General features: G+C 40.7%; 1 protein-coding gene across 1 annotated transcript in view; it reads right to left on the bottom strand.

Moving 5' to 3' along the window:
* The window catches only part of KIF26A (kinesin family member 26A), a 100,362-nt gene that overhangs the window by 54,990 nt on the left and 18,539 nt on the right, over positions 1 to 26,833 (bottom strand). The window contains exon 3 of the mRNA XM_051621869.1: positions 12,198 to 12,698. Coding sequence (XP_051477829.1) covers positions 12,198 to 12,698 — 501 coding nt within the window. The remainder of the gene's footprint in view (positions 1 to 12,197; positions 12,699 to 26,833) is intronic.

Here is a 26,833-nt window from a genome sequence, read left to right as displayed (position 1 = left end):
TGTTTTGGCTGGCAGCAACCACACACTCGTAACAGAGGCTGGCAGGGCCACAACAAGCAGTGACAGCATGGGTTGTTCCCAGTTCAGATCTGGGGGAGAGGGCAGGAAGAGATGGAGGCGACCTGACATCCTCAGGCTGTGGAGGTGTGCTGGGCAGCACAGCAGCATCCCCTGCCTCATCCCTGATTCCCAGTACACAGCTTCTCTGCTGTAACTAGATGACAGGAAACATCTGCCCAGGTTTAAAAAAGTCAAACTAGTCCAAAATTACACTGTAGTGAAGTTGGCCATAGATTAATTTCCAGGAACACAGAACACTGCCAGGGCATTCCCATGTAAGGACCATTACAAACCCTGAGAAGTTCTTCACAAGTTTGAAGCGCAAAGCCAAAAACTATGCCACAATGTTTCCAGCTTCCTGAATATTTCCATTCTCTGGACATTTACCTTTATCCAGGGATCCAAAAAGGCCAAGCTAAGTGCTGCCACTGTTTTTCTCTGTAACTCATGAAAAACATGCGCCTGGTGACAAGCAAGAAAAACACAGGAATATAGAAATCTAAAGAAAAATAGATCAATCCCAGGATTGCACAGGGATGATGAAAGAAAACCAGAAGGTTGGATTGAGCTGCAACAGAAACCAATCAGATATCGTGTCTAAATACAAGTATCAAGAACAGATTCACACAAGAGGGAGCAGAGAAAATTACAAAAGCATCCAAAAGTCTGATACATATCTGTGTAATCAAGAGTCAGAACTCAATACAATTTCTCTTCTTTCAAAATATTGGTCCCATAATGACAGCATTTAGCAGCGATTCAAGAGTGAACTGCAGATGAAGCTCAGCAAGATCAAGCCTGAATCTGTACTAGGTTTTTTTTGTTCATGTTTTTTAAGTTGTTTTAACATCCTTCTGACTCTCAGGCAGGCATACAGAATTTTGAGTCTTTGCTTTAACTTTCTATATTCCCCTTTCAGACTGGAACGTCATAGCCAATTAAATTGTAAAAACTGCTGGATCTAATGATTTTGCAATATATTAAATCTACTGCTTGTATATGATAAAACAATAATTTCCCTCCTAAATGATTCATGCTAAGACTCTTATGACCTACTACCACTAACTGGAACAAGTCTGACGTAAATCTCTATCTGGATAATGCTCATACTATAAACCCTTCCTTCCCGTAAGCGTGGATAAATCCTGCATGTGTCTTCTTTATGCAATGTCTCAGACTGCCCACCATTATGTACAGTTAACTGGGCAGTACATGCCAGGTTGAAGTGAAACGTGCTCCGGATAAACTTTTTACTGCCTTTTGATCATGTTTCTACCACGGCTCATTATAAAATAACTAGGGCATTTCATAAGTACAATACACTACTGTACACATTCTATAACCTGCAGCTGCAATGTGGTAACAAGAATGCTTAAACCTGTAGTTTCAGACTTTCATGTGCAACTCTTGTTAAATGTGAATCAAATGTAGAGCATAATATTCCTTTCCCCAAAACAGATTTTCAGCTACAAGAGCTGCTAATGCCCAGCTTATCGTTGATCTCTAAAGATAAGGCAGAAGGAGAAATATCACAGAGAAGCAGAATTAAGTAGAAATAGGAGGGCTCATCTGCTGCCACCGACTGAAAAGTAATACAGGAGATCCAAAGACAACCTCAGGGCCCTTGCCTTTTAGATTAATACATTAATTACTAAGACCAGTTAAGGGTTTGGATCTTCACCACCAAAAATAACTGGCATTCTGTGCTTTATGAACACAAAGGACCTCATCTTTCAACTGCAGGGCACTTGCACCCAGCTGCATCCAGAGCTGATGCTCTTGCAGAACAAGGAAGAAGAAACAGCTTGTTGCCCACTGACCAGAGACTCCTGATCTCACTTTGGCCCAAGATCTCTCCTAAACCTCAGTCCCTGAGAAATATTTTAAGGTTTTGGTCAGGCCTCTTTCATCTACAAAACACCTATTCCTTCCTTCAGCCTGCCCATATTCCCAGGCTGGAAGGTGTCTGCAGCCAGGGCACAAAGATACCACCATGCAGTGATGGCCCAATTACTTCTCATTTCAGCCACCCAGGACAGTGGTACCAAAAGAGGCAGCAAGGGATGCTTTCCGCCCCCCTCCCTCACCTTCTTCACAGCTCTCTGACCAGCAGTCACACAAGTGTCACTTTCCTAGCTGCACATGTACACCCACCACTTGGAAAGTCAGGACATGAAAAAGGGCTACAAAGAATGTTGTAGATCCTGCTGCACATAAACACTCTCAGACTGGGACTTTTCACGTGCAGCGGGTGGAGAACAGCCAGACCAGAGGAACTGTTTCTTCTAATGCCTCTAGGCAAACAACAGAATGTGTTGCCCAGAGCCCTCCCTGCTGACATTATTACAACAGTTACAGCCTCCAAAGCCAAAAAATACAGCCGTGTACTGCACAGGGTTCTTTAATTTACCATTGTGGTCAAAATTAAAAATTAATTGTTTATTCAAGTGGACAAATATACAGTTGAATTCCAGCTTTTTGTCAGAGGCTGATATAAGCAAGCAAAGGAATTCATTAGCAAGCTCATAATAATGCAAATTTCTGTCAGCTTAGGACTGGCTTTCCTACAAGAAGACAAATGCTTTTCCTTTAGGACTGACTTCCACAGGCCAGATGGGTCTCCAACAGCAACAAAACACAGAACATGTACTGAGCTTTGAATCAGAGAACTTGTGTCACCTTCCTGACTGCACAACATTTCTCAATTACTTTAGGCAACTCAATCAAAATCTCACTGTGCCTTGATTACTCTCTATTCATCAAAATGGAATAACCATCTTCCCAAGAATTACTGGTCTTACCACTTTATTATAATCATTATATTGTTATAGTGGTTGTCATAAAGTGTCAGCAAATAAAGGCAAAGGTGGACAGAGACCATCATACCCAACCTCTTTTTCAATCATGCTTCAACTACTTATATATTAGATGCAACTATTCTAAACAGAACCTCCCTTGAGACCAGTTTGCTTGAAAATTACCCTATGCAAGGCACCCATTGACTAGCAGTTTGCTTGAAGAGGTACAAGCCCTCATTACATGAAGGGAAAACTGGGTCTTCAGTGCACCCAAACCTAGAGAATGAGACTCAATTACAGATAAGCTCATGAAGCAGCATAAAGTTCACAGAGCCAGGGACAGCTCTGACTGTGTTATCATTGTTGAACGACACCGAGCTTCCAAATTAGGGATGGAGCTTTGCAGATGCTGGTCTTTTTTCCTTGAGGCTGTTCCCTGCTGACCTGCTACTTGCTCCCCACATGGAAACCATGTCACCCAGATGACTAGACAATCATGAATCACCATGACTAGAGTGAAACCTCCAAGTCTGCAGATGTTCCAAAGCTCTTTCAAGTGGCCAAATGCAATGCCAGTGACAAGGAACTCCAGAACTTCCCAAATGTGAGTGGGCAAAGAAGTGAGATTTGACATAGATAAGACCATGCATCTAGAGGAAAATAATCTGAACCACACCTAAACAATGCTGAACTCAAAACCGGAAGTTACAGCTCGTAAGATCTGAAGGTTGTTGACAGTTTCTCTGAAATAACTGTTTCAAGGTGTAGCAGCAACCCCTCCAAACAAAACCAAAAAAAATCCAAAAAAACCAAAAAGCCAAACAAACCACCAAACAAACTTTGGACATCACAAGGTCGGACACCGTGAACGAGAAGGAGGGGATCCACTTACTGAATATCAGGTGCAATCCTAGTCCTGCATCTCAAGACTGTGGTAGTGGAGTAAAGGAAATGACAGAGCTAAGCAAGTAAATGGTCAAAAGGATAAAGTAGCTGCTTTAGAAGGACAGAAGAAAGAGGCTGGGATTTTGGTTTGTAGACGGGACGGCTGAGAGGGAAGCTGAGGGGGATCTTAATGAGGTTTACAAGGTCATGAAGGTGGTGGCTAAGCTGAAAGACAGTGAATGTGACTTTTCACTGGGATAGTGAACTCATGGATCCTGCTGACACTGAAGGCAGTGGAGCGTCCGCAGGATCAGAGAGGGTTTAGATAATTCTTGGACAGCATATCCAGAAACAGATACTAAAAGAAACAGACAGGGATGTGTCCCTGAGACTTCCCCAACTGTGCATGATGGGGAGCATAAGCAGATTGCAGAAAGCAGGTTCCATGGCTCTCCCTAAACACCATGTCCAGCTCTTGCTGCTGGAGACAGCCCTGGGCTAGACAGGCTACAGCTCAGAACCAGCAGGGTATTTCTTACATTCTTATCATTCCCATACAATCTTTTCTCTAGAGTCTTTCTTAGCTTAACTAGTAACGGGAGGTTGCACTGTTCCCATAGACCCCCATGTGTACTTCGGAGTCATCAGAGGAAGTTGGTGAGGCTCAAGGGGATGTCTATACAGCTACCCTGCCTGGATCAACTAAACCCAGACCATTCCCAAGGCAGGCATCCCAAGGGCCACTCTCCCCTTCTTCATCCTTCTACCACCATCTGCCCCCTTACAACAGCCTTGCCCAGCTTTACCACTGTGACTTCTCACAAGCAGAAAGGGGATGTTCTGAACAGTAGATGCCTTGTCTTTGCCTAACAACACAACAAACACAGCAATGAACTCCTGCCTATGGCATCTTTTAATTGCTTCCTTCAACTAAGGTATCGGAAAAAAACAAACTAGTCCAGTTTTGAGATTGTGGCAGCTGTGTAAACCAGAGGAAGGAACTCATAAGTACTTGGGCACCAAACAAAAGTAATGGCAATAATAACAGGTCAACTCTGGAAAATGCCTAACCACAACATCAGTTTGTATAATAGTTTATATGGACTAACTTGCCTAGAAGCATTTCATGCTTGAATCTTTGAAGCACCACTTTCAGATTCAAAGCAAACCTCTAATTATTGATCCTTCGTCACACTGGGAAATTACCTCATCGTAGTTTTAAAGTTCTATTTATAAGTCTAATAATCCTATCATTGATGATGGTGACTGTATTCTAATTATAAATCCATTATCTCCCCAACAATGAAATAAAAATCAATAACACACATAAATGGGTAAAAGGAATTTAAATGCGTACATTAATGTCATTTCAAGTAGCACTATTTTATGCACCACCTCTAACAAAACTGTGTCACATCATTAGCAATAATGTGAAAAATCTTTTTCAATTAACAGAGCTGATTCGATGCTATGTTCAGTAAAGTGGCAATCCATTTCATTAAACACACACATATGAAATGCTTGAAACATCTATGAACTCTATCTGTACATGACAAATTCTCTCCTAAATGCTGAAACAGAGAAGTAGATACATTTTCTATTGATGCTTTTAAAACCTCCTTTCAGAAGCTACCACCCAGGGCATTTCAGTGATTCTAGTTGCAAGTAACAGCATCAATACTTGCCACGTGCTCAGCCACTCATGCCACAGAACAACAGGAGATGCTTTCAGCAGTGCTCACACTGTGCACAGCTTGACTACCTAGTCTCACAACCTCAAGATGCCATCATTCCAGTACACAGCCTATGGAGCAAATGTTAAATTTCAAGTGCTTTACAAATAATGTATGATTTTCAACCCCATTTTACACAGGCAGAACAACTTGGCAATCTACACTCATATCCAGCCATGTAAGTCAGTTCCCTCCATGTAGTATACAAAAGCCTGCACACGACTAAGGTCTAAGCTCAGTCCTAATTTATCTGGTTTCTCTGCTGCATTAGCCTCTGAAACCTAAGGGGTTCAGCTGCAGCCCACCCTTAACAACCAGTGTAACCACTGCAGAGCAACGGTAGCCCAGTAAAAGCACTTATACATCAGCTATACAGAGTCTTTCACAGCTCTTGGATGACACTTGAGAGCTCCAGCCAAAAAGTATAACCCTTCTTGTAAGGTGATTTCTAATGTTGGGGTAGCATTGAGTAACAATCAGTTCACTGGCAAGTTCCCAGTGGAGCACATGCACAGGATAAATCACACAATCATTAACTTTGGAAAAGACCTCTAGGATCAAGTCTAACTGTCAACCCAACACCAATATGCCCACTAAACCATGTCCCAAAGTGCCATAACTACAGGTTTTTTGAATGGACAAATGGGAAGCGAAAGAAGCTGAAAGTCAACTGAGTGGAAAAAAAAACATTTCAAAGGCAAGAGTAGAAAATTTAAATATTTGGGGTATAAAAAGGAGGGAAATTTTTATCTTAGTGTAGCTTACAATACACTTGCCAGAATAGAGAATGACCTGTGAGCCATTCAAAAGTAAATCCTGTGGATTATCATTTGCACATAATCTCTAAAGTCTGCTTGTCTTAAGTCTAGCTCTGATGAGTACAGGTGAAGTCTGGGCCAACATTCTTTATTATTGCTTGTTGACTTCAATTGTCAACAAAGGCGAGTATGGGCTTGCTTCTCTGTGAGAGCTGTAATAATAACTGCTTTGCCTGGAGGGGTGAAGGGATCAAAAGAACTGTTTTCAGGTGGTAATTTGAGCCTCAAGAGGGTCTGAATCCTGAGAAGAGTTACTCTGTCCCACACTGTAAAACCAACAGTATGGCAGAAGTGGCAAACACACAATATAAAGAGATGCAATCCACACCCTCACCTGAGAAAATGCTCACATCCATCTTGTGGCCAGCACCCTTTCTGTCAATCTTTGCATTTTTCCTAAGTCACTCTGATACCTGGACATACTTTAAAAAGTAACCTCATTTTCACCCTCAGCATCCTACACTGCAGGAAACCTAGGACAGAAAAATAGCATTAAGTTCATGGCAACTACCCAAATCAGAGCATTATTTTTTTATCTGTGTGTTGAGGGCTGAATTTCCAAGTCACACTTTCTAGGCTGGTCTGCTCCCTGGCTGCTGGGGCAGGGAGGGTCTCACTGACTCTGAACACAGGGCTCCAGTGGCAGCATCATCCTCCCACATCTTCCCCCCACCCCCAGGTTCTTCATTCCCTTAGGCAGCAAAATCCAATGCAAAGCCATACTGCCCAGCCAACATGCAATAGACTCTAAAAAGGTCTTTTCTATGGGGGCTATAAACTAGGGTAGTATGAGAAAAGCATTCAGTAACTTAGATCAAAAGGTTTCCTTCTGCTGTTCAGACTTGTTATGGAGAGTGACCAACACCAGCTTTAAATATTTTATTATTTTTTTTGCCACCCCTTTTCCTGTATGTGCTCCCTCTATAAAAGCAGTAGCACCAACACCAATAAAGCTAAAAAGAAAACAGAAAAGCTTCTTTCCAGCCCTGTCCCTGCCTCCTGTCTGGGGTTTGTTATTGGCTTCTGCAGAGTAAAGATGTTCTATGCAGTGTGAGAAATGGCCCAAAGCTCAAAGTCATTCATATGTCTCACTGACAAGATTTATGGTGAGAGTACTATATTTTAATTGTTTTGTTTCAAAATATATTTCATGCACTGTAGTAATAAAAGGTCACTGAAAAAGCTATCAAGAAGGATTTAAAAAATTAATTTAAAAATCCATTTGGTATGACATTTATCAAAGTACAAAAGTAAAGGCTAGAAAGTAAATCTTGTCATTCTTCTGTTTTCCCCAGTCAGCTTTTTATTGCATCTTCTAAGCAAAACGTAAGTCACCCTTACTATAAACAAACAAAGAGGATTTAAGGAAAGCCAACAGAGGCCGAACTACCCTCAGCTGAATCCATCTGGTTTACATTAGGGTAAGCAGGAGACTTATTACTAAGAGCTACAGGAAAGCTTGAATTGTGACTAAAATAACTTCCAGAGACTTTTCACATAAAACGAACAAAACTCCTTTAATTTTGGAGAATATGCACCCATTTACAGATGCTATGGGCGAACCCCCCCTCTCTGAACCTCAGTGATTCAGGTCATAAACTTATACCCAACTTTACATCTGAGAATTCTCTAAAGGACATACATTGATCTATTGACAATTTGATACACACATGCTTTAAAAGTTTTACTTAAGTCCCTTTCCATTTTCCAGTGCTCCAGCTTTTCCAACTTCTTAATGGTGTATTTGTAATAGATTTTTAAAGCAACTTAGACCCTGGTAAAGATTGAAGGACACACAATATTTTGCCATATAACCAGTACCATTTGTATATATTAGAATTAGAAATACAGTGTGGCAAGGATTTAATTTTGTCGAAGATGAAAGAAAAAGCAATTTGCAAAACAAGCTCTGTTTCACTGTGATGTCTTTATAGCACGTGCCATTGGGTACTTGACCACTTCTATGCACTAGCATATTAATAACACAGCCAGTTGAAAGCATATGTTAAGACTTTTTTTTTCCCCAATACATGCAGATACTTCTAATAGGTGTACAATGTGTTTTCAGTGGTTTTAATTTTCTACCTCCCAGTCAGATTGTGACATATCTAGGAAGCCTAAATTCACCTTGCTCCTCTGTTTCTGTGTTAAGCTGAGTGGCAATGCTGAGCACTGCTAACATGTTTTTTCATTTGAGTCATAACCTTATATTCACTTGTCAGCTCTAGAAGTAAAAACATCCATATAAAACTATTTATTAATTAAAGCTGTTAGTTGCCCACTACAAATCAACTGTCTTACCCCAAGTTATACCAGCTCCCTCCCCTCCACAGTGCTTGCTGTCTGGTCAGACTACTTATCAATGCTACTGGTGATTATTTTTTGTAATTTTTCACAACAGGCCACTTGGGTAAAGCAGTTGATTACAACTTCACCTTTTGCTCCCTGGTGGCAATCCCAGTCTTCCCCTCCCTGGACCTTCCTCTGCATCCTTAATTACTGCTCCTCTTCAGGGCTTCCGAACCCCACGGTTATTATTTTGGTTCAAGCATCACCTACACTACCCTTCAAAGACACATGCCTGTTCAAAAAATTTATAATCTATATAATGGATTTGCACACTTGAACTCCAAACATATATTAAAAATTTAGTGTCCTGCACTTCTGACCCACAGCACTCAGCCCAGAAGTGTTTTTGCAACTGTGACATTACAAGGTGATACATGAGAGTTGAGGAGGGAGATGAGAAAAGCAGAAATCACGTATTATTTTTTTCTCTCCGCAGACAATTCCATTACCACCACTATTAAAACTAACCATAAATAAAAAATACAGATCCTGGACAAATATTTGTAGATATGAGGTGTCCAAAGGTTCAGCAGCCACACACTGGGGTGTACTTTCACCCCTGCAAAGCACTGTGCAGACAGCACCGCACGTTGGCCTGCCAAACGAGAGTGTTTTGTGTCACCCACCTGGGCTCTGCCAGCACCAGCAAAAACCCACAGGCACCTTCAGAGAACAAGGTGAGTGAAGACAAACATCCAAGACGAGGACCTCTTGGAGGTGCCTGTTGCAACTACAAAGGAAGCCTCAATAATTACCTTAGAATAAACACCTCTCTTTTTGGCACCTAAAAATAGTTGAGATGAATGCTGGACTTCATCTGTGTCCATCTTCCTGTCTTTAGAAGATTCATCATGCTCACTTGGTATGCAGCACCCAGTTAAATCACTGAGAGGTAAGGCACTTGAGTAAGTTTCCCACCAAGGAGTTCAGCACTTGTTTCAAGAACAACTCTTTGGTAAGAAAACAGGACAAAATCAGAGATTCCCAGTGAAACTGGGGTATTTACAGAGTTGCAAAAATAACTGACATCCAATTGAAAGTATAAACTCTCAAGGGGAGGGAACATCTTTTTCTTCTGCATTTCTTTGGCAGCATCTTGCCTAGGTGGCGGCTGTAGACTCCAAGACGCAGTTATGTTACAAATAATAATTAATCCACTCAATGCTATCTTGTCTACTGCAATTCTTCTTGCTCCAGAATTCCTCTATCCAGATCAGCTTCACCCCACACAAAGATGGGAAAGGCTACCAAAGACTGACATCTCTGAAAAGTATTTATTCCCACAGCTCTCCCTCCTGAATCAATCTTAAACCTAAGCCCTGTCTTCAACTTCAGGAAATAATAGCCAAAATAAAAATAAAAAAATTACAAAACTTTTCCAATGTGAAAGGAAGTTCAAACTTTACAAGCAACAGAAGTCAGGGAAATCCCAGTCCTTGCAAAATTTTAAGTGAGTTGAGCATTGAACAAGAATGTCTTGCAGCTGATGCTGTCCTAAGCAAGGGCTAGACTAGCCAATTTCTGAAATTCCTCCAAGCCTATTTCCATCAACACCTGTGATTCCTCTGGGGAAGAGCGTAGGGGAAACACTTTTTGCCTCACCCACTCAAATAGCTTAATCAGACACAAGGCTCTTAATAATACAAAAGGCAGAAGGGGATTCAGACAGACACAGAAAGCACCATCTGGGAGGAGGTGCAGAACAGAGTCTTCAGTAACCACATTTGGGCTTAAATGAAGAAAAAAAAACTAAATTAAGAAATAAATTTTTAAAAGCAACAACTGAAGTCTAGCTTCTCTCCAAAAACCGCTTCTAAATCTGAGCTGTCCTTGCAGATGACTGGATCACATCCAAGCAGCCTCCAACACTCACAGTCCAACAGTGTTTGTCCTTTCATTAAAGGTCACTGTTTTCCAGGCTGCTGAGTTTCCTCACACATTTCTACATCACACTTAAGCTCTGCTGTATTAGACACATTTTTCCTTCACAGGGGTTAAACGAGGCAACTCAGTTTTATCTTACAATAATGCAGTGGTTAGAAAAAACCACATCTATCAGTCAGCATGGTTAAGCAGGAAGAAATCTGGAGCTGGCTGTTAGTGAATTATTTAAGACAAGAATAAAGGCAGGCAAGGAATGAACATAAAATGAAATAACTTCTGCTTTCAGAAAGTGCAGGATTCTTAATCCAGTATCCTTCTGTTTTGGTTTGGTTTGGGGTTTTTGGTATGAACAATTTAAAAGATAACACCATTACATGGGTCAGAATGACCCCTAACACATGAAGCAGCATTTTAGAGGAAGCACTCACAGCAGCAGCTCCTCATAAAACATAAAGAGCTGAATGGGCCAGTTGCCTCCCTTTTCTTAATGTAAAATCAACAGTGAGTGATCTGACATCAGTGAAGATTCACTGGATTTAAAAGAGCACCCCTCAGAGGTGAGGTGTATGTGCATTCACAGATTTCCATATGAGAGAGAAGTATGGGAGTGAGGAATCACATCTCCAAGCTTTATCTGGAAGGAAACACAACAGCCACCCTCTGAAAGTAACGTTACACAGCAGCACTCTTAAGTATTTTTCTCTGATGATCTCGGAGCTTAACCAGCTACCAAAAAATGTCAGGCAGTGTTTATATACAACAGCACATAAGGCATTATGTTAAATTTAAAGCTGTGTAGCATCAACATACCTAGTCTTGCAAGAACTGCTACAAGGTTTTTAAGTGAAAACCACGACTTCTATCTGTACACATTCATCATTACTCACACTGCCCTGTCCATTACCACATGAAAACTGTTTAGGAATAAAAATCAGTCAAAGCCAGTCACTATATCCTTCCTCTCAGCACAGTTTCACAGACAGTCACAAATCTGTAAGGAACTTGTTTTTAAAGGTAACACACACCTCTATAAAGCTTTTCAGTTTCCCAAAAGAGTTCTTAAAATATACACAGAACACAGGAAATGTTTAAAATCGCCATCAATGCTTAAAATCCAAGTGCAATGACATTTACAGACATGTGGCTCTGAAGCACCTTTCTGAATACCCTCCTTTACAGCAAACTGTTTTGCAGCACATCCAACCTGAAGATTAATGCTCTCCATCACAGTTTACAACAGCATCTGGTGAACTGAACACAGCCGTAGAAGTTCTTTGCTAGACTTCAGGGTCAAGTTCATCTTTGATGTAATCTCATGAAGCTCCCAGAGTTTCAATTGTAACAAACTTATTCTTTTTTGCTTTTCTGAAGGGGTCACCAGGAATGAGACAGCCAAATAACATCACCTGCACACATGAAGCTAAAATAGGTGCAAAAATATCTGAGGAACAGATTTCACCATCTGAGATAAGAAAGCAAATTCTCTATGACATCTGACAGAACATCGTTCAAAGCTTTTTCTGCCCTTCACTTCTTGAAACACGGTTTAGAACACCATTAGCTGATCTCCACTAAGATAAATATGTTTACATCTCAAATTTTAGCTTTATCTCTCTGTATATCCACACACATGTAAACAAAACTCAAGGACCTGAATTATTACTACTTACTAGACAAGCCTGAGGCAGGAAGCTGTTCACCCTGGAGATACTCCACATGCCCTCAAGGTACTGCTGAGCTTGGATGGTGACAGAGCTCAGAGCCCCGCTGAGACCACTGGGGGCCACCGTAACTTGAACGCTGGAGTTTGGAAAACTGCCCGTGCCTTGAGACCATCCAAGTCCCTTCTTCTTCTCTGCCCCAGAGAAGAGATTTGCTGACTTTCCAGGCTGCCTGCCCACCTGCCCAGCAATGAGCGGCAGGTCTCTCTGCGAAGAGACAGTGACCATCCTGGGTACCATGCTGGTCACCGCCCCAGTGCCAGGTGGGAGGTCGGGCATCTCTGGGTAGCTGCTTTGATGAAGGGTGTGCATCATCTGAATGGCTTCCTGCTTCAGCTGATTCAAGTGAGTGGCACAAGTTTCACATCTGCTCTCCCCTTCATTCCTGTTTTTCTGTAAATAGTCAGGCACTTGAAGCTTGTCAAAAATTAAAGCTGATAATCGTGGGTCCTAAAGAAGTGGGGAAAGGCAGAAAAAATACTTCATTAATAGGATTCAGAAAAAGGAAAAAAACTAAAGTTCTCTGTGAGTTGCTCTCCACCCATGGAAGTACTTTAAATCTATTCTGGTAACTCTCAGCCTTTCTTCCCCCAAATACCCTAAAATATGCACAGGGCACAGCAGATAAATAAACCATAAGTGAATTAATTTGTATTAGACCCAGCATGAAAATTATCATTAAACAGTGGAGCTGTGGCGTACTTGATAACTACTCATTCTTCTAATTAACTCTCCTTTGGAGACATCTAATGTGCCTGTGTTTCCCTAGCTCAGGAACAATGTTAGTTGAGATGCTGAACCTACACGTATCATAATGAATTTCAAAGGCATACCACCACCTTAAACCCAGGAAAATTAAAGTATTTCAAAAAATTAGTGCATGACCTGGTAAATGTTTTGTTGTCCTCGCCCTCAGAAATGATTAATCAAGTGGCACAAAAAGCAGTTTACATGGTGCTGCCCACAGCTGGCTCCTCTGCTAGTGAGGACTGTTATTTCTGATCTTTCCAACCCAGATGGTCTCAATATTCCCTTACGCTACAGTTGCTTTGATGAGAAATAGATTTGAGCCTACAGCCATGTGTGAAGGTGTGACAACGTGCACACTAAGATGCTGATTTAAAAACAACACCTATTTTGTTTCCACAGAGCAATTTCTCCCCCCTCCCCCTTGCTAGTTCATTTTAAGGATGCCCAGACATTTTAAAACCCAGCCCTGTGTTTGCAGTTCAGAGATAGAGTTACCTATCTCCTGAAACACACAAATGCCTTCCCATCCCAAGCCTGCTACTGTAAAGATTAGTCAAGAGATTAAATCCAGCCCTATAGTAAATCTGCTATCAAGACTAATTCTGTGCAGTAAAACTGACCCAACTTCACACCCTCTCACTGAGCTCTCTAAACAATTAAGGTTTTAATGAAATCGCAGCACAGCCAAAGGTTTATTTGTATAATTATTTTAAGTGAAAATATTTAATTTCCTTGTTAATAATGAGGGCACACAAAGCTAGTAAGTCAGCCATCCAACATACGCTGGGGGTATCCCCAGATCGGTACTCATTTTAAAAATGTATTACTTTATGCCAAGCTGCAATTGCTCTCTAGGAAATGAATGTCCTATTAGAAAACTAACTAATTCTGGTTTTAATTACAGCACACATCAATAAAACTCTTTAAAGAAGTCTTGGCACTGGTGCTTTGGCTTTGCTCATTATTCTCTTTCAACTGTGCCATTTCCCTTTTCTCTGAATTCAGAAGGTCCTAAAGCACTGACTAATTTCTGCAGCAGCAGCAGCATGGAATTTATCTCATTTTCAGCTGCTGGACTCCTGCAATAGTTTTTAATCTATCTCACAAGACACAGCACAATGTTGATAGAAACCATTGTGAATCCATCTAGCATCACATCCTTCTGCAGCCAAAAGCTGTTCACAAAAGTTGCTTTTCCTGCAATAATCTAAATTATTGTTTATTTGTTGATGCGTGGGGGAAGGGGAGGTTGGTAATTCTCAGGCTAAGGAAAGCTACTCCTGTTCCTGACTAAACAATACTTTGCATTCACATTAGTGAACCAGTTTAAAAAATCAAGTGAAGGACACTGGCATTTTTTTCCCCTTTCTCTTTATTGAGGTTTAGATCCTGGTTAAAATACCTTGGAAGTTGGCACCATTTGCTTACCCTCCTGATTAACAAAATACTTTGCCTCCAAACCTCCCAGATTAACAAATACTAGTCAGGATTAAAATAATAATAATAATAATATTTTAGAAACTCTTTTCTAACCCTTTAAGCAGAAAGTACTATTCTTTAGACTTAAAAAACTCAGCGCTGCGAGCACGATTGAGCTTCAGGCAAAACAAAGGCCACGCAGTCTATCTCCCAAGAAAAACAAACAGCATGGTACTCCACAAAAACCTTTCCAAGGGAGAGCCCTCTCAGCAAATTCTTGCCGAGGCTGACACACAGCATCTATTCAAACAGCCCCTGACAACAACAACTTCCAGTGCTGAGTGCCCCAACCACGGCCAGGCACATCCCTGGGCTCACTCCTTTGATCCGAGCTGGGCACACAAGGAAGCACCTGCAGGTCCCGACTGCATGAGCCTCATCTGGCAATGTTTAAAATTCCTATCAAATGTCAAAAGTTTCAAATAAGCAATTAAAGCAAATTACTAGGTGAAACAGGCTTCTCATTTAAAAGAAACTACTTCTTTTGATGTAAAGAAAATTAATGACCCCAATTGTAGCTCCATAAACACAGTTTACAGTGTAAAGGCAGATCAGAGTCAGGCCTGTCTTGCAGTTACAAGGAAATGGAGTGGATGCCATATTAAAGGGGGAAAGAAAACAACAACAAAAATTTATTTCTTTAGAAGATTACACAGAGCAAACCATACAAGTACATAGTATGCCAAAATTAAACATTCTAATTTATTTCTAGTTTAAAAAAAAAAAACAGCTCTCATTTCAAGAGCTTGTAATTTGCCAAGCATTTACCAGGAGCTTTTTAACCCAGTCATCCAGCCCCTGTGATCCCCAGTTTCCATCTGTGGCCCCCCTCTTGCAGCACCTCACCGAGGGCCCAGCTGTACGGTTAGATTACTTTTATTTTTCCATTCTGTGCAACAAAAACACCTGGCTAATGGTTGGGCGTGAAGGGCAGAGGAAACACAAGTTACTGTTAAAAACATTAACTGTAACTTAAAAGTTAAGCCAGTCCCATTAAAGAGGTTTTACTGCCCAGTGACAATGCCCAGTCCCGGGGAGCCCCTGCTTCGGCAGCTCGCGCCCTAACAAGGTCGGGGTGGAAATTACACTCTCAAGTTTTACAGAGGGAAGAAATAAAACTTGAGTGACCAAATGTGTCAGATGTCCACGTGGGAGTTGGGGAAGCAGTTAAAGCTATCCTTGTTACAGCTCCGCCAGCAGGGAGGCGAGCCAGACAATGGGGTGTGCAAGTCACTGGAGGGACTAGCACAAAAATGAAATATACAACATGCAAGCCTCTATTCCAAACAGAGCTCCAAAACCATTCCAGTCTGCTGTGCTACAAAGAAGCTGACTCATTTATTCCCCCACAGCATAAATAAATTGTGCTGTCTTTGTCACACCTACTTTCCGAATGCTGTTCTCACCTTCCGAACAAGCAGGGTAAGCAAAATACTGTGATGCTGTAACATCCACAACTTCTCTTCCTACTACCAAAACCCTAATTTCAGTCTCGGCTTGTTAACTTTTTCATACCAATTTCAGATACTCAAACGCTGCAGACTGTTAGAAGGGTAAAACAAATGGTGCCATTAGGGACAACTGCACTGCAAGGTCAAGGCACAAGATAATTTACCACTATTTTTCAGCAAGCAGTTCTTAAGACACAATCAAGCTTGCAAAACTGCTCCTGGGAGATGGAATATATACATGCAAATTGCCCACATCAGGAAGAGCACAGGGATGGGGTCCACAAGTCCTCCCAAGCTCAACCAAGTGGAACGGTTAAACTTGGGAAAACAAGACTGTGCTGCTGCTAGAACTGATGACAAAACACCCATTTAGTTCAAAAACAGCTGCATTTAGCCTGGAGTGTGCCTTCAGGCTCTCCCTCTGAAACCAGGAGTAGGGAAAATGAGCTCAGATTTGAAAACACAGCCAGCAACATATAACAGAAAGAATTAAATAGTAATTTCAATTCACGCTTTCCTCTCTGATGTACATACACCTCAGCTGCTGCAGTGCCTCCCTGTGAAATCCAGCGAGGACCAGGGTAGGTCAATAGCACCAAACAAAACCCACATCTCACAACTGTAAAGTCCTATGGCCTGAGAGTGTTCCCCTTGAAACTACGGACGTACTCAAAGCAACTGGGATGTGGCCAAAGGCCAACAGCTCCCAAAAACTCTCCTGCAGCTTAGGCACAAAAATCACAGATGCGTATTCAAAAGCATGCAACGCCAAATGACCTTGCTGGAGCTGAACTGTTTTGAAAACTAGAAGCAGTTTGCCAGTGATACTGAGCTTCAAAAAATCAGACTCTTTTGAAATTGTAGCTCAATCTGTAATTTCCCAAGTATTTAAACTTTGCAGTTAGATTGTTTAGTTAACAAGGAGTAACGGAGAGCTTTTCCATTATAAAAGAGAAACAGAGACACAAGCTTTAAATCTTACCTGCAGCTACTGACTTGTAACTCCCAAACTAAGCAAGAGGAGAGGAGGCAGAAAAGCATCTGGATTCTCACTTAAGAAGTCCCTGAAGTAATACCCACCCATCTGTAACCCAATCCTTTCAGTGAGGAACTATCCACAGAGTGTGAACAAACGATGACGAACAAATGATGAAAAGTCAAACTGCCAACAACCGTCCTCAGTAATTACCTGCAATTCTGCCTGGCACTAGTGTCTGCAACACAAGTGTATCTGGAGCAGTATTCTGAAGTAAATTAAATTCTTTATATAAATGTAGTTAAAAAGAAAGAAGAATAATCACTGAATGTCACACTGAAATATACTTAAATGCAGACCTAGGCAACCAACATTTTAAAGGATGCTTTGGAAGAAAGGAATGTACTTCCCCAGTGCAAAACAATCAATGTTAATGATTTTTTGTCTTAATTGTCTTTCCGGATTTCTGCCGTGCTGGTTACAAATTAGTTTTTATCTTACATGACATTGTGAAATATCTGCTAATATCTTCTATATTGACAAATAAGTTTGAAGGCTGATGCTTGCTTTCAACTATTCAGCAGTCATTGTTAGAAAAACATAAGAGAACACTATATTCAGCAAAATCAGAGACTGCTCACTGTAATCAAGGAAAAAACCTGTGCTAATGGTTATTTATTTTTTTTTTTAAGTTTCTATGTAGCTATCTCAAGGGAATGAAAATATGAGCTGTAAGTCTTCAAGTAACTCATGTTGTGAATTCATTCATTTACTGACCTAATCTTATCAGAATATAAACAATCAAGGAAAAACAAACACACAAAGCTTTCACAAAAACAAGTCATCATAAGTCACATCTCCTGAGGGTTAAGGGTATCTGGAACTTGCAGCTTAACTTTGCTATTCTTGAAAATAGTCCTCTGAATAAGTAGGAGAGAAATCACTTCCAAAGTGAGTAAAATGCATGTGCATTAATAAAAAAAAAACAAACAACAAACATGCATTTTTAAGGCTGAATTCCAGCCAGCCTCTCTATCCAAACATTTCACTACCTTTAGGCAGAAAATTAATTCAAGCCAATGGACTATGGACCTCCTCCCATGCTGCCTGCAAGCAGGTTTTCTTCAAATCTCCAGTCCCCTTATTCTAACCACAACCTGAGGCCCTGCACACAGACATGTCCCACTGACTCTACCCAGCTGACACTCAACCCAATTTCTTTTAATCTTTGGCATCCCAAATAAAATAAAATAAGTTAATAAATAAATCCAAGCACATTTTCTTATTTTATAAGTATACTGCATCTCTTCTAAGCAGCACCCATCTTTCTAACAGAAGTCAAGCAACATGATAAATCTGCTAAAAAAGCGCATGACCCCGCACTAAAAATGACTGCAGTGCATTTAGTTACTCTGCAGCCTCCACTGAACTCTATTTATTTCCATTTCCTGCCCACTTTAATGTATTTCAGTGGCCCTCAGTAAAGTTAAAGCAATAGGTGTCTGTCATAAAGATGAATAGTGCTATTGGAATGCATAATACAGTGGAAAGAGGAAATGAGAGCAATCTGGTTTATTTACATCTCAGACTCCCATCAGCACCTCAGCCCACCTCCCAGTGGCTTCAGCCGCTTTTCCTGTTGTCTTGCTGCAATAGTCCCCTGCAATGAGTTGGCTTTTAACCTCGCAGAACCGGAGGGTATGAGATGATCTCCCAGATCTGCCTTCAGGAGCCGGTGGAGTATTGGAGCAACCAGCCAGGCCCTGTGTTCAGTGCCAAGAAAACAAAGTAAAGGTAGGGGCTGCAAGTTAAAATAATTAAAGACACAAACAGGGAAAAAAAGACCCCCAAAGAGATCTGCTATCATAGTTAAACTGAGATCAGCATACAGGAACCTGACTACTGAAAAACAGTAATTACTGTATCACAAAATATTACTTTTAATCTCTTTTCTTTACGACCTAATTAAACAGATATTTTACTTGCCTTCGCAAAGTGTTTTTCTTAATTTCATTCAGTTTTAACATTTGGTATATTCTATAAACTACACATCCAAACTAGCGTGTAATTTTGTACTTATTTTTAATACTGTATTACTTCATTTAAAAATGATGACTTTTAATTTGCATGTTTATTGTTGGTTTTAAGTAATCCTTTCATTTTCCCTCTTGGGTCTGTGGCTTACTGCAGCTCCACAATGCAAATTCAGTGCTCATTTTGTTCATATGAAAACACCATCTTCTATCACACATTGTCTTTTTTCTCTCTTTTTTTTTCTTTTTTTTTTTTTTTTCCAAACCTTCAAAGTATTATTATTTTGAACAGGAGCAAGTGTTTGAGGAAACAGTTGCATACTCATCACCACACAATACTTTGGTGTTTGCAAAGCCTTCGTTTGACTGTTATTTCAGAAATAGCCACTTATACAAAGCTGCCTTTCAGAAATTCAGACAAAAACTTTTGATAGAAAATAGACACTTTTATTTAAAAGGTAAATATCTTTCCATCCTTAATTATTTCATCCTTGAAACCAGACAGTAAATTTTGGTCAGCCTATGAGCATGGTAAATCCAATTGTAGAAATTCTGTTTAAAAAGTCACAACTTCTCTTTCCTCTTAAAAGCAAACTGAGAGCTTACGAAAAGTGTTGGAATAACTAGTCTGGAAACCGATCCTCTCTGAGATCTTCATCACACTGAATACTTCCTACTGCATATACAATTTGAGTTGGGTCAGCCTGCCTGGATAATACAATAGCTCTGATTTTTAGCACAGGGATGACAATCAGACAGCACCACCACTATATGGAAAACAGGCTGCCTGTCAAAATTCCTCAGAAACATCAACTCTTTATATCATTGTGTTGGAAACCAAAGGATGTTTCCACAGTTGTAGTTATTTAGGAAACAGCCCATGTTTACAGACTGACAGATTGCAATGGAAAGCCTTGTGAGATGGACTCCTTCAGTGATGAAGTCTGGCTGGAGATCAGCAACCCAGCCCAGACAGCCCAAAAGATGAGGAGAGGAGTAATGCCCTAGATGAGATCTTCAGCATATTTAAGTGATCATAACTGCATTTGTCCCAGCAGAATCATGCCCATTTATATTAGACAGACCTTTAATGAGGGAGTTTGAGAACGTCTGGACACCAGCCACAGTGAAAGCAACTTTGGCTTAGAAAAACTGGATAGGAAAAAAAGTGCTTGGAGCATTCAGGACATCTGTATACAAACCCTACAACTGTTTCAGTCCAACCATCTGAATCCAATTAAAAGAACGCTCAGTGGCAGAAGTTAGGGAGTGGACAGATTTTCCAAATGAACATCATTAGCATAATGTAGATTTAAAATCAACTATGAAAACCCGTGCTTGGCATTGGATCACACCCTCTTAGTGTCTCTTTCACTTGCTCATTTTATCAATTATTTGTTTGGTAAATGAATACTTGAGGACTGTACAGAAATGATTTAGCTTTCACAACCGAAGGGCTGCCCATTGTGCACTTCTCTTGCAAGCTACAAATTGCTGCATGTAGTGCACAGTTAGCATACCAGGCAGTCTATCTCCAGAAACAAAGTGGATTACACTTGTTCTTTATCTTAATTAAAGTGCCACTGGCTCAGTTTAAGTGCTTCACCAAAAAAACCTACGTCTTGGCTGAAAAATCTTTGGTTTACATCTGAATTTAAGCAGTACTGTAGTGGATCAGAGTTTTTCCTTTTTCTCCTTGCTTGGACTTAATCAAGAAAAAGAGGAAGGAAAAAAACCACCCTCTAAGCAGGGATGACCAGACAAGAAATGATGAAGTGTATTTCTAAATCCTCAACTTCAAGCCTGAAGAGTCTGCTTTAGTTCCTTTTCTGCCACATGTGTGAGACACCACCACCCTCTCCAATCTGTTCATCCCATGGCAGCTCTCTAAAGTGGATTCTTCAGTGTCTTTTCCTAATACCACTCTTCAGCAGAAGACCTTCAGCAAGTAAATTCACAAATTTGTCTTCAGCTACCTGCTGGAAAGTGGGGTCCTGGCACCTCCAGTATCTCTGGTCTTGACTGTCCCTCAGTTTCAGTTAAGATGCTGGTGCATAGAAGTAACTGACCTTATTCTGCTGGCCACATTGTGCATTAGAAAGAAAAGACAAACATGCTGATCCTAAGAGATATCTGCAGGTGGGGGACACTGTTCAAAGAATAAAATGATCCAAGGAATCTCATTAGGGTGAAGCATAATCTCAACCATAAAGAACAGCAGATGGAGATAGACCATTCAGGAGTGTCTATAGGACAAAAAACAGTTTAGAAAACAATAATGTTGTGGGAAGTTCAAAGGAGTGTAGTTTGTTTAGTTTTGAAGAGAGAAAACTGAGCAGAGTCCTCCAGTACACAACAAGTAGGCACAAAGAGACCGGTGATCAATTTCTTTCCATATCCAGCTGGCGATGGAAAATAAGAAGTCAACCTACTTTTCAGCAAAGATGCCTTAAGAAAAACTCACTGATGAGTGAGTACTGGCAAATGCTACAGAATTATGTTGAAAAAATCTCATTCCTTTGTGACAGGTTCTGAAGAGCAGGTGAGAAACATTCAAGGGAGGTGATCAAGGGACAAGTGATCCCACTTCAGCAGAGGAAGCTGGACAACTTTTTAAAGATCTAAAGATCCTTTTCCAGCCCTATGTACTTATGATCCTAGTTTTGGAAAGATGAGTAACCCATCTGTAGACACACTTGTTACTTGGGTTCAAGTGCCACAGACAAGAACTATAGACTTCAAAATACTGTTCTCCTTAGATGACTATTCAGTAACCTATACTACCTTGCTCAAAGCAAGTTGTTCAACGGGCATTATTCCTGTATTAATTCCATGTCTCTTATCCTAGTTGTGACCATCTGTATCACCTTGAATAATTCTTCTCTTGCCATCTACTCACAGCCCATCATCACAATACCCAGGATATTATTTATCAGTAACTATTTTACATATATATTTCCATTTTCAACCTATTCTTGCAGATAAGAAGTACAGAATTATTACATTTCATTCGCTACAGGTTCAGGGGGTAATTTTAGGAATCCAAATGAGATTAGATGATGTAAATCCAACCACTCCAATCTGTCCATAACATCCTGGAAATACACATAATATTCAAGGTAGCATAAACCTCAGAAATGAGAATTGGGGGGGAAAAAAAAATAAATTAAAAAACCCACACTCATTGCAAAGCCCAGTAAAAGAAGCTGTGAAGGAATGCAAACTGGCCATCCCACATTACAACTGGAAGAGATCTCAGGGCTGTTGATGGTACACCAAATATGTTTGTAACAGGATGGCCTGAGAAAGATTAATCCATACCTATCTGCAGGCTTATCTGTGCAGATGTTTCTAGAGGCTCTGCCACCAACACATTTCACAGCATCTTAAAAAAATTAGCCTCAGTATACCTGTTGCTCCTCTGACCCCAAGACACTTCCAACAGGTTTTCAGGAGCAACAAATATCCACACAAATGACAGGTGGACAGAGATTTCAAAAACCTAAATATATTTGCTGAACAAAGAACGGTAAGGATAGTAATTTTTAAAGGTCCTGAAAACTTCAAATAGCCCAGTGCATTTTATGGCTATTACTTGCTTACAGACTTCTCCTATTTCAACAATTTCTTTAGATGAGAAGTTTAGCACCTAGAACCTCAACATCATGGACCATGAACTAGTAGCACTGTTACAGTAAGACACAACATAGAAACACAGCAAGAATAAGATCATTATTAGTAATAAGATATTCTCATTGCTATTCTTGTTGATCCTGTTGATCTTCAACAGCCATTACCTCACCAGTATTAGATAATCCTTATGTACAAATCAACTTATTTCTAGTAGTCCTATGTCATGTCAAACAATTGTTTTCCATAAGAGTACTCTGGCTTCCCATAAGAATAACACTTTTTGCATGTTGGCTGCTCTCCTTTGATCATACAATCTTGTAACCAGCCCCTCAATAACTACACTGCATTGTGAACAACAAACCATGTATCCAGCCTTGAACCCCTAAAATACTTGACTGGGCACCAAAGGCACTGATTGTCTTCTATGCAACCTAAATAACAAATAAGAAATGCTTTTGTCCGCCCAGCAAATCACACTCCTGTGAGCAGGACAAAAACAGTCCTGTGATTAATACCCACCTGTAACTGTCACGGTGAGAAGCCCTGCAGTGGTCCTGTGAAACCTGCAAGCTGTGCAACCTCTCCCCATCCAACAGGCTGGGGTAATCAAGGAGAAGCAACTCCCTTTGCCAAAGGTCTCTCTTCTACAAACATAAACCAACGTGGCTATGCCCACAGGCAGACAAAAACCCACTGCACCCATGCTCAGAGCATCTTGAAAGCCATGTTAATAGGGTTTATAAACTCTGCTGTGAGAGAAGTTATAAACATATGAAGAAACACATGGGCAAAATGAGTTTGTATCTGCCTATAACATGCAGACATGTAGACATGCCTACAGATGGGTGGCTAAAATATCTCTGTAAACTCTTTCAGGCTCCTCACATACACAAAAACGCCTTATCTCCTGAGACACAGAAGCAATCAAATACCTGGCAGCAACTTTCAACACCCTGCAAGCCAGGTCCTATTAAAACCAGCAACTAAAAGATGAAAGGCTCTAACCTGTCCTACCAGTCACACTTACAGGGCTCTCAAACATTTATGATATCTAACATTGCTTCTATAGAAATTTCATAAATGTACATAATGCCTAACATCATAGGATACATTTATGTTTCCATTCAATTGAAGGTGCTACATAAAAAGATGATTTTATTTTAATTTGTGTTCTAGGATCTTGCAAAAGAAGCTGCCTCATCAACTGCTGGAACAGCAGGAGGAAAGGGTTCTTTTAAGAAGAGAAATTACAGCCCCAGAGTAAGACCTGGGCTCTAAGGGAATCCATAGCAACATTCAAACTGAGTGCAAAGTCAGTATTTCCCCCACTAAGGTGAAACATCCCCGTTCCAAGCTTCAGATTAACTATTAATTCTTTCACCAACCTGCCTCACCATTTTACAAAATGCCCGTGAAACGCATGCTTGTAGTTGCTGGGTGATGAGTTAAGTTACATCTTAGTTGTACAAATTTCCCCCTTCATTTTAAAACAAAGTTCTGTGGCAGTAGGTAATGTGTCAAATTTGTAGTAAATCACTAGCATACATCCACCCAAGTTGCTGTATTATTATTTTTTATTTTTATTATTATTATTATTATTATTATTATTATTATTATTATTATTATTATTATTATTATTATTATTATTACAGATGTAAATACAGACTTAAAACCGGAAAACTATGTGCAATCATGCCTTGCTAACATCCTTATCACAGAATCATGGAATGCTTAAGGTTGGAAGAGGCGTTATAAAATCTGACAGCTCGTCCAACAGCTCCCATTGTGGACAGAGCCAAAGCAGTTCTACAGGTCATTAAAGGCCAGTGAAGACAACCATCCTGTCCAGCCTTCTGCACATCACAGCCCTGCTAACTGCAACCACAAGAAGTAGTGACCTCAATAGGCTTATTTAATGGAAATATATGCTTTAGTGTTTTAAGAAATTATCACTTTTATTGGAGCATGTCTTCCAAAGCCACAATACTTCTGAAGGAGTCGTGTTTTTAAAGTACAAGGTGTATGAATAAAAACCATACAATCAAACAGACAGGGACAGCACTTGAGGTGATGTAAATCCAGAGCTGACACACACTATTTTTTGCTTCTGTGCCAGTTTTCATCAGCTGGGCCAGAAACTCGTATCCCAATGACCAACGTGGGAAATCCAAGTGGTTGATTCCAGGACTCTCAGCACCATCCCGGACACTGTGTACTGCTAACAGTTGATTTATGCTTGCAGCTCTAGTCTCAGAGAAACCCATTATGCAGGATATGCTCAGAGACGTGTGTTTTACTTCTCAAGACTGATACTGTGATTCACAGGGAAAACCTGCACAGAAGGCATAGACTGGGATGTTATTGCTCAGCACCAATCAGCAAATACTCACTGAAATAAATTAACATCAGCATCTCATGAAGTCTCTGCATGAGGAAGCTGGGCAAGATTTCTCAAGACCACAATCTTGGGAGCGATTCATCAGAATCAAAGGTAAGCCAAAAAAAAAAAAAAAAATGAAAATGGGACCAGCTAGAATAACAAAGCAGCACGGCCAAGGCAGCAGCCACATGACAGCCAGAGGCATCTCCAGAGCAATCAGAACAACTGTCCGCAGATCCTGCCAACGAGCCAGATGCTGCTGCTGGAAGAAGGCTTGTGTTGATATAAACTCAGAGATGTGAGATGCTTAACACCAAGAGCAATCAATCTTCATGATTCTCATGTGGCTGCCAAGCTTCACTATTTTGCCACAAAGAGATGAAAACAAACTTCCCAAAACACATGTAGATTCTACATGACATCAAACTCCCCCCGCCTTCCCTTTACTACTCAGAAACAAATGAGCAATTTGGGTGTAGCTATAAATGACCTGATGCTTTTCCTGAGTTAACAACAGGACCAGGAAAGAATATCTTTGGCTGAACAGCTCACTGCACACATGCTGCCAGAAAGCCAATGAACTTATCATACTGTATAGGAAATTCCTATCTTCCACACCAATTATGACCCAACAGTGATTGATTTTATAATCCCAAACTTGACTTACAAAGTGACTTCCTCTGGGGCCAACTTTCCATTACCCAGCATGTGGAAAATTGCATACGGTCGGTGCACTATGAAAACCAAGGAAAAATAAGTGCTATATAAACCCGAATTCTACTGTGCCTCCACATTCCTGCTTTCCTAAGGGAGATGCACTTTTGACAGTTACTTCCTTTCCCTGCCCCAACATCCTATCTCCACCATACACCAGCTGGGCACTCAATCAAAACAGAAACAACAACAGGAACTAGCAGCTATTCATTACAATAGGATCAAAACATTTCTAGGTACTCATGCTCTGCCAAGTCCCTGTCCTTGAAGACCCTGCCACAGTCCACTTCTTCCCTCCCATCATAGACACCATTACCACTTCAACCTGAAACACCATGTATTATGGTTTTTTAATCAGAAGCCACTCACTGGCAAGCAGTCACATCTCTGACCTGGAGCAGGCAATGAAACTGGGCAGCAGAAAGGTGAGAAAATTAACTGGCACACAACACAGGCCGATGTTTATCCTTTATTTTAATCAAGCAAACATTAGCTCCAGTCTATAAAACCAGAATTGCACTGCACACTAACTACCAGTGTAATCATAGCAACAGCACTGCAATATGATTACTGGACGCTAATTATATCTTACAAAGAGTCAAAGACAATCAAGTACATGTAATAAAGATTTATCTGCAATTTTCCACTGACCTGGAAATAGCTTCATACATTAATACCTTAAAGTTACTGCCAGTAGCAAAGCAAACAGTTACATCTACATGACAAAATGCATGTAACACAAGAGCCAGATGTTTGGTCCTTTCATCAAGGAAGCAATTATTTAATTCCTGAGAAAAGATTTTTCTCTCGCTTTGTTCCATCCATACTATTGCTCATAGAAGACCCAGTCCTGGCTTCGTGGCCTGGTCTGGGTACAAATCTGCAGTACTGCACAGGGGCATGAACCAAGGGTCTCCTTCTTCTGCCATGCAGCTCCTTCTGGGCAGTAAGCACAGGGAAACTGGAGACATCCTAGGACCACATTCACATCTCCCCATTCCACACACAACAGTGCAGATGCCAAAGTGGCTGCCAAGAGAGACTGTGCCTCCCCTCACACCACACCAGGGAGTCCAGTTCTCCACAGGTGAGCATAATAGGGAAAGCCAGGGTGCCCACAGAGTGGCCACAGAGCTGCCCACACTCGCCATCACAGCTGCTGATCTCCA

This window comes from Apus apus, chromosome 5 (genome assembly GCF_020740795.1).
Source record: "Apus apus isolate bApuApu2 chromosome 5, bApuApu2.pri.cur, whole genome shotgun sequence".
NCBI lineage: Eukaryota > Metazoa > Chordata > Aves > Apodiformes > Apodidae > Apus > Apus apus.
The sequence above is the reverse complement of the archived record's forward strand: the minus strand, read 5'-3'. Positions and strand labels throughout refer to the sequence as shown.